Below are 9,019 nucleotides of genomic sequence, written 5' to 3'. Positions count from 1 at the left end.
TTCATACACATTCACATTAAAAATCATGAATTCCATGTAAGGCTATATAAAATGTTGGTGCAGTGCCAATGCTAAACCAACATTCTGATGATAACATTCTTGGCAATTGTTCATGAGAAATCCACCTGCTCCTATACATGATTCCTAATGCCAAATGCCATCCTAATTTTTCATATAGTTTGTTTAACTTTCCATTGGTATAAACCTTGTGTATAATCATGGTCAACAGTATAGCAAATCTTTTGATTGCAGTGTTTGCATTAGGATTTCCGGACTTATATAGGCACAGACCAGCTTCTGGGTAAAGCTCACAGAACCATGGCTGTCCTTACTCTACTTTGCACCCTGGCCCTGGTCAGCACTGCCATTGGTAAGTTAGGGCAGCAATACTTCAACATTGTTAACTTCTAGGACGACTATGGCGAGCTTTCACAACTGCTTGTGATCAGACAGGAGCCAGACAAAATGATTAGTTAGTTTGTGGATGGATTAGAGACACTTCCTTCAGATTCCATGGTGAAGGGGACCCCTCGCCTTTCTATGAGGACATACTACATAATCTTTCTCACTCATCAGAAGATAAAGCATGAATGCTGCCCCTTCCATCTATGGCATTTCAGCGATTCTTGTCCATGATCTCAACTTAAAATATGTAAAGTTTTGTCTTAGGCAGATTTCGATTATAATGTATAGCATCTGCCATCCACCTGCAGCCAGAGTGCACCCCAAGGAAGGCATTTCAATCTGTCTTTTCATATTGGCAATAACTACAGAACTCCTCTTGGCATGGGATTACCAGCTCATGCCTCGTGTTGTGTGCACGGATTGGTGACCACAGTGGTTCATGTGATATCAATGCATCAGTTTAAATTAAATAATAAATGCACACACTCACAGGATATGGAAATTGTAGCGAGGTAAGTGGAATAAGATTTTTGTGTTCCTTGAAGAAAAACCACTGAGAATCACTCATTTTAACATTTATGACATTCACACCTTATATAAAGTCATTGCACATACAAAGCATTCTTCAGTAGAGAGATGATGAAAATTCGCAGAAATACAGAACATGTTCCGGTAGGACCAGGTCTGATAGCAGAAGACAACAATCAACTTATAGGACAGTGAATACCTAGAAGAGCATCTACTAGAGAAATATGTGAAGATAGAAATAGTAAAGTAATTTAAGAATGTCTAGGGACTTGTGGAGGGAACTGGTAGAATAACATAAATTGATGTCCCCCTCCCTTGCGGAATGTAATGAGGGTGTGTAAAGTCACCCATATCTCACAGATATTTATTGTCTATCCATGAAATGGGGTCCCCTTGAAGGTTTGGGGTCCCACCTGCACCACAGGGGCTACAGCAGTCTGGATTACACCTCTGGGAACAACCTCCTCTTACTTACTTATGATACTGAGAATATAGGTTTTTGTCTACTTGATTAGTTTGTCTTTCTGTTTACTAGCTCTGGAAGCATCAAAAGGGAATTGTAATTTGCAGTCTCTCTTTTAACAATTATTCCTTATCAATTCATTATTCTTAACCCAGTTTTGAGAACTTTAAACCGTTTCTATCTCTCTTTCAGCCCTGAATATTGGTTATTTTCCTTGTCATGCTGTATCTAAAGAACTAGAAGATAGCTCAATTGAAACAGATTAACCCTCCTCCAAAACCTCCCTTCAAACTTTTCAGAGTTAAAAGCTTTAACATGTTTCTGATGGATGTACTACTTGAGAGTAACTTTCTCGGCTTACGTTTATTGAGTGACCAATCTTTCTCTTCCTCCTTTTCGCCACAACAGGATGCTTCTCTCTACCCCCACAGCTTCATTTGGCTCCCATACAAGAAATAGAACATTTCATGGGAAGTTCAATATGTGTGCTTCAAATAGATGCTTAAGACTGCTTTTTCAGTTGCTTCATGTCAGTGAACTAACAGGATACTTTATTGTATTCTAGGCTGTGGCGAACAAGACATCTATCCAGTCCTCAGCGACTTTGCAAGACTAACAAATGGTGAAGAAGCTGTCCCTGGGTCATGGCCGTGGCAGGTCTCCATACAGGTACAATTTCTCAGCTTACTGGTAAACACATGTTCTGGTCCCACTGGTGCAATGTGCAGATAAACATCAGAAATATGACTTCTCACATGACTGTTGGCAGATGATGTTCATGCAGGATTCCTATCTGAAGCCTTTAGAAGAAAATTAAGCTGAAGTGGACAGTGTCTTTTATGTATTCAATAGAAAAGCTGAATTGTAAAACTATCATTATTCAGGAGGGTGACATTAACGTCCAAGCCTCAACACAATATATAGGGGTGATTGGATAATTTCCCTACTGTCTGTCTTCCAACCAGTCATTAAAACGTAAGGCTTTTGAAAAAGGTCTGAGTACACTGCAGGCTATCAAGGCTAAAAAGGACTTAGTACTCTCAATGTAGATTTAAGATCGTCTTTGAGTTCTGCACTGATACAGTCTGTCCTCTTACCAAAATGAACAGTTAGTTGAGGCCAACGCCCTTATTGATTATCCTCAACCTTTATGAGGCTTGTGGCAGTATTAGGAGCCCACAAATTTAAGGGTACACTAATTCAAGGTTCATCGTTCACCACTACAATCAATAGAGTATTACACTGGTTTATATCATTGCCACCATTTTGCAAGCGGCAAATAAAATTGGCGGTTTGCAACTCCACAGTTTGGTATTGTCTGGTCTTTCAAATATACAGATTGCTAATAGTATAGACAGAAAATATTTTGATCTTGACAAGCCCTCAATTCATGTTTGACCTAGGCATTAAAAGAGAGAGACACATAATTATTTATATTAGAGCAGAATTCACATTGCTACTGTTTGTCACAATCTTCAGGGTTTCTGAATGCTTTAAGACTGCCCTTGGTGCACGGCCTGCTGATGCCCAATTCTCCACAGCAGCTCTGTAGGGCTAACTAGTACACCTGGAATGTTACACTGCCAACAATGTGCACTCTCCTGGCAGGTGGCCCACCTCCAGGCCTTGGATTACCTAGGATCTCCTTGCATTATGGGATATTACTGATCAATCCCATAGGAATCCCCACACCCTGGGGATAGTGACAGACCTTGAGATAGACATGTTTGGGCCCAAAGAGGGAGAACACTTCACACAAGCTATATAAACGTTATAAATAACAAAGTGGAGCAGGTTTACTTGGATTATGCATGTGTACGGAAAGAATAGATAGAATTTGATGTATTGATTGGCTATTGTTCTGTTTGCTGTATCTGTGGTGTTATTTGGATTGTTCACTGCCTCTCCCTCGTGTGTGTTCTCATATCAAACTGCGGTTTTGGCTTGCCTCACATCAGTTTCCCCATGGTGGTAACACCATGCCAACTCACTCCCAGGCAACCTTTGCAACGTTTGTAGTGGAAAGTTATGGAATCTAGTAAATCTCAATTGGCATTCCCAACAATTCCTTCTGAATGCAGCAAAGGCTGCCCCCGGAGGAAGCTCACACTGGTGCGCTTTTTGTCACACACTGTCTTCTTTGAAACACCAGTGGGCCTCTACTAGTCATTCAACCCACCTTGCACTAAGTGCCGCTGCTGCTTCTTATCTAACTCTAATGTGCTTCCTATGAGCAGTGCTGTTGTGTTGCATTAACTGTTCCTCTAGTCTTAACTTGTGGCCCCATTGTGCATACCCTCCAGTCACTACCCATGGCCCCAGCCACACTAGCCCTATCTCTGGCTTACGGGCTCCAGTCACACATACCGGTTCCAGCATGGCTGCTGCATATGCGGGCCTCTTCCAGACATAATGGTACTGCAGCCTCACCTACCTCCTACGGCTGTCCCCACTGACGGCCTCGCATTGCCTACCATAGACTTTTTTCCAGGCCCACATCAAGCGCCAATTGAGCAGGTCTTGCTTCTTAGTTCTGTACGGGCAGGCCCTTCTTCTGGTGGATTTACAGGCTCTGCCGCCTCTGGTCTTGTACTCAGGATGATCTGGGCAGATTCCGATTACTTTACCTATCGATGGTGTCACATTTTGTTGGTCATATGTTGTTTGCAAAAGGTTTTAAATGTTCCGGCTGCAGAATGATCTTATCGTGTGGCCATCTTGCTCCGTGCCCTCTAGCAGGCTCAGACAACACATTATATAAGTCAGTAAGGCTATATTACCACAGTAGGAAAGTGACTTGTGAAAACACTGCTGGATGCCTCACAGTGTCCATTCCGGAATGGCTCTAATTAAACCATGAGTCTGACGGCTCAGTGGCTTGATAATGTCATCAGACCAATGAGCTATCAATAAAGAACCATATTAAATATTACCCTATATGTATTTGTTATATATTGCATATCTGTGAACGGCATTAAGCTTTTAGAGCGTGTTTTGTCCCAAACAATAGGAGAATTATTAGACTACACTGTTAGGTTGTATGTAGAAAAAGGAGAGAAAATAATTTTATATGTAGAATATTGTAAAAAGATAAAAGAGCCTGTTTAAAAACTCATTTCGTCTATAGGAGGAGAGGTTGTTGAAAGATATAGCTAACAATGGACACTGATTGAAATGATAAGGTTCAGGTTTTGATAACCTATTATTAAGAAAATGTTGATTAAACAATGGACATAGCTAAAGCTGTGCAACGTGTTTGGGTCTGTCAATAATTATAAAACCTATATTTCACAGGGGGCCAGTGAAATAGTTTCGATATCTTCATTGTCAGTGCTACAGTGCATAGAGGACCAACATGTACTGTAGGCTTATTTAGATTTGGTGGCAAAAAATTCAAATTATATGGCATATTGTGTGGCACTATTATGTTAATCCATTTGTGAGGAAACTACATTTTATGTGAAATCTGCACATTATGAGAATTACTTGACAAGTTATGTGGCAAATGTGATAAATGCATAATTATACATGAAATGCTGCAGCCATAGTTTCTACTTCCAGTCAGTGCGCATTGATAGATGCACCATGAAGAAAACCTCTTCCGATATATATATATATATATATATATATATATATATTACAATCCCTGCCTTAATGAAGGAACGTTGCTTCACCAAACCTGTATTGTAAACAAGAGATCGTGCAGGGAGCGATGCAGCAGGTATTGTCCAGTACACTATGGTTGCCTTTAGATATGGTGTTTTAGCCTCCTGTATTCTGTTTGTATTTGCAGGAGATGGATGGATGGCATATCTGTGGTGGGACTCTCATCAGTGCGAAGTGGGTCATCACCTCTATTACATGCTCAGTGACGTAAGTAGCCAACGGCAGTAATAAACATAAAACCAAAACAGACAATGTCTTGAAGTTGCACATTTTTTGTGTCTGCCCTTTCTTTGTAGTCCATAGATATGCTATACACCAGCTTTCGGTGGTCATTTCTTAGCAGATTGATATCAGCCACAATAGCTTTCACTTTGGACTCAAGGGATGCTCTGGATTCTGGACAGCTTAAATAATTTGAGCTAATTTGTCAGGGTGTGCCATTGAAGGGCCCATGGGTCTGGTGTCTGACTTCTCCCGGCATGGTACTGAGTCCTCCAGTTTTACCTGTCTTGTTCTCCAATGGTGTTATTTTCCATGAGGTGTAGATGCCTATGATGAATTAGAAGGGATCAGAGGTGCTCGACAGGCCTTTCAGTTGAGTAAAGTGTGTGAAGGTCTTCTTGGTCACAGTGCCCTGGTGTAATTTGTATGATGACATGAAAGGCCAAATATCCCTGAGGAGATCACGCAGAACAATTTCAGCCACTGTACTGATGGCGCCTGGCCTGCAATGGGACTCATCGGCTGCCGTAAGCTGCAGGGCAGCACAAGCCATCCTAGGTATGAATTGTCTCAGTGAGGGTCTGTATTAAAGCAGTCAGGGACATTCATTATGCCTATAGTAACAGTTTGGTTGAGTTGAGCAGTCAAATAAAAGTCACTAGACTTACTCCCCACCTGCAGACAAGTGGTGTATCCCTGGGGGAACCAGAATGGAGGGCACAACAAGATGTTGAGGCGGACACATCTCCAAGATGGAGGTTCCCAGTGAGTGCAGCAGAGTAGTTACAGATGGTAGTCATTCCGGGGTGAAGAGAATGCCCCGCAGTGGGACCAGTACTGTAGCAAGGATTTTCTGTTTCTAGGTGTGCGACAGTCTAATCGGCTCAGCCGCATGAGAACCTCCTCCTCGGTTTAAGTTCCCAGTCAGCAGAGATCAGGTCAGGCACAATCCTGTCGCAGGGCGCGCTCGGAGGCAGCCATCAGCTCACAAACTGTATCAGCCTCTTCAGGGCCACCACGCCCATCTGTCAATCCTGGGAAGTCAGGTTCATGGTCTCCTCTGGATTCAGGGCTCACCTGATCTCAGGGCCAGCCGATCTCAGCATCTCTGTCCAGTCCTACAGTGCAAGTCACATCCCAATGAATACTGCTTATTACGGGCAGTGTCTCTCTAAAGATGGAGCGGTCAGTGCCACAGATCACCCTGGCACAACCTCACACCCCTGGTTCATGTATGGGGTCAGGATCAGCGCTCATTGTCGGATCGGGGTGTTTGGAGGCAGGAGCTTTGCTGTTTCGTGTCTGCTATGTTTAGCCACACCCTCTTTCCTCTAAAGCACCAGAATACCTCTTTGTGATGCAATGCTATCTAATAACCTTAAATACACTAGATTAATTAATAGATTTAAATAGCAGGTTACTGCTGGTCCCAATTTCGGGCATTAGAGCTTCCTATGTAAAGTTAAAGTTGTAGGGCGGTCCTGCAGGGCAGCACATTTCAATGTACAGATCCCTTGATTTAATGCGTGATGCTGTCTGGGTGTTTTCTTTGTGTATTCTACCCTCTTAAATACCAACTAAATAAGCAGGACTAAGGAAAATAAGAACATTCTCTATTAGATTTCATTAAAAAACAAATCTTCCACAATATCTACTGCTCCTCACACAGAACATTGTGTCCTGTGAGGGATGACTTCTCCATTCTTCTCGTTGTCTCTATTTCTTCGTAAAATCAGAGAGTGCAGGAAGTCTTGCTGCTAAAGTCCCTCTTAGAAAGGCCTCTGTTTCCTAGAGCCTGTGATGAAATTATGTGATGTCATTCACCAGACCAGGAGGCCGTCAAGACTGAACTCTCAAGGTGGGGGAGTAGTAGGACTACAGCTTCAACGCCATATCTAGAAAATTGGCACCCCTACATCTGGTAGTATGAACAACTTCTAGAACATGGACGTTTGAACCATGACATGTAGAAATATATTGGAATGATTTTCACTTGAGTAGACTTGAACCTGCAGTATGGAGACGAATGCTGCTAAAAGAACTTTGTCGCAATAACAGGCGATACACTGCATTCTACAAAGACATAATTCAGCACTTTATTTAATAAATGAGCTGGGTGAGCCTTAAATTATAGACCAACATGCTTGGTATATTCTCTTGCATTATTATCAGCGGATGCATTGCTAAATCAAATGGAGGAGTTGATTTACAATAATAATGTATTTCTACTCGAATAGGCGGGCCAGAGAGTAAATATGAGTCCTGCAGCAGTTATGCAACGTGTTGTTGAAGAAATAAAATTTGGCCAGGACAGAGAATTTTGCTTGTTATGGTATTTGTTCACAGGATAACCTCCTTAACTTTTGTAGCTATTGGTACATTATGGTAAGTACTGAAGGCCGAGGTACAGATTTAGCTGTGGTTCAGCTGCTTAAGGTTCACACCAGTTGTCTTTGTTTAATTAAAAATTAAGAAAATCATTTTAAAATATGATCGCATTTGAAATTGACAAAAATACACAGAGTTTTAAAAACATTCTAAATACAGAACCTCTAGTACGGATATTCAGATATTCAATTTCCAGTAAACTAAGCAAAATGCGTAAACTGCAGCACAGACATATATGCTATATGGAAAGAGACAGAACACATATTACAACTTTAGACTGTCAGTTAGCAACGCCCAAAGATGAATGTTCTAGATCAATTTCCGAGGTAACGAACAGATGTATGTAACCACACCCACATAAATAATAGACCTTTAGACATGCAAGAAATATAAGACAGAACAAAAGAAAAAGAGGAAAGGTGAGGAAAAGGGGACAGGAATAGAACACTATAAATAAAGAAACATGTAGAATCGACTATTATGAGAGCGTTTTAGTGATTTGTTTTCAAATGTTGAACAGAAAAGTCTTGCACACAATTCCTCAGAGATTTTGCAGAGGACCTCTAATTTTCTTAAACATCCTGTAAGGTGACATAGAATTGACTAGATGACTTACTACCTAATGTATATGTTGGTGGAGAGGTAACTCCATCATAATGGCGAAAAAGTTATCTCCCGCCACTATAATGATTTGCCCATCCGGTTTAGGGTTGAGGGGACATAGTTTTGACAATGGCAGAAACTATTTAGTCTCCACCATGGTCAAGCTTCTCTGAGGGCCCGATGGAGTAAGAGTTGTCGCTGCCTTGGTCATACCCCTCCTTCGGACCAACTAAGTAAGGGCCATCAGTGGTTTGTTATATGTCAGCTCACCTGATTTTGATGGACAGTCACTGCCAGGAGAAACCTGACAGTCAGGGGCATTAAAAAGTTCTCAATGCTGCCCTCACCATGAAAGGAAACTCCCCATGGCGAGAGCCGGCATTTTTTTTTTTTTTTTAAATGCAAATCCTGCTTTGAGATTTTTTTTAAAGCGTTACTTATTGACACATTAGTATAATACAACATATTGTCTGATGTAACAATACAGCATGTAATATATCAATAACAAAATAGAGCATCATGTACTGTGTAAGCTTCATAATAGAAATCAGGTGATAAACGATCAGGAAATATCTACAGTTATCCGTCTGTACATCATCTGCATCTCCCTACATCACTGACTAGCTACCTATATTCTAAATTTTCCAGACCTTGTGAACTGACCCCAGCTGTGCCGCGGCATCTTAGGTCTCTACTGTCATCATTGTTATTTCTTACCATTCCAGCAAGATATATTTGCATCAG

At 41.4% G+C, this 9,019-nt stretch overlaps 1 protein-coding gene across 1 annotated transcript in view; it reads left to right on the top strand.

Annotated features, from left to right (window-relative positions):
• Nucleotides 1–247: 247 nt before the first annotated feature.
• The window catches only part of LOC144753759 (chymotrypsinogen B-like), a 50,244-nt gene continuing 41,472 nt past the window's right edge, over nucleotides 248–9,019 (top strand). The window contains exons 1-3 of the mRNA XM_078641342.1: nucleotides 248–370; nucleotides 1,962–2,065; nucleotides 5,190–5,269. Of these exons, the coding sequence (XP_078497468.1) occupies nucleotides 319–370; nucleotides 1,962–2,065; nucleotides 5,190–5,269 (236 nt within the window). The 5' untranslated portion in view covers nucleotides 248–318. The remainder of the gene's footprint in view (nucleotides 371–1,961; nucleotides 2,066–5,189; nucleotides 5,270–9,019) is intronic.

The sequence above is a fragment of the Lissotriton helveticus genome, chromosome 5_1, assembly GCF_964261635.1.
Source record: "Lissotriton helveticus chromosome 5_1, aLisHel1.1, whole genome shotgun sequence".
Lineage (NCBI taxonomy): Eukaryota > Metazoa > Chordata > Amphibia > Caudata > Salamandridae > Lissotriton > Lissotriton helveticus.
The sequence above is the reverse complement of the archived record's forward strand: the minus strand, read 5'-3'. Positions and strand labels throughout refer to the sequence as shown.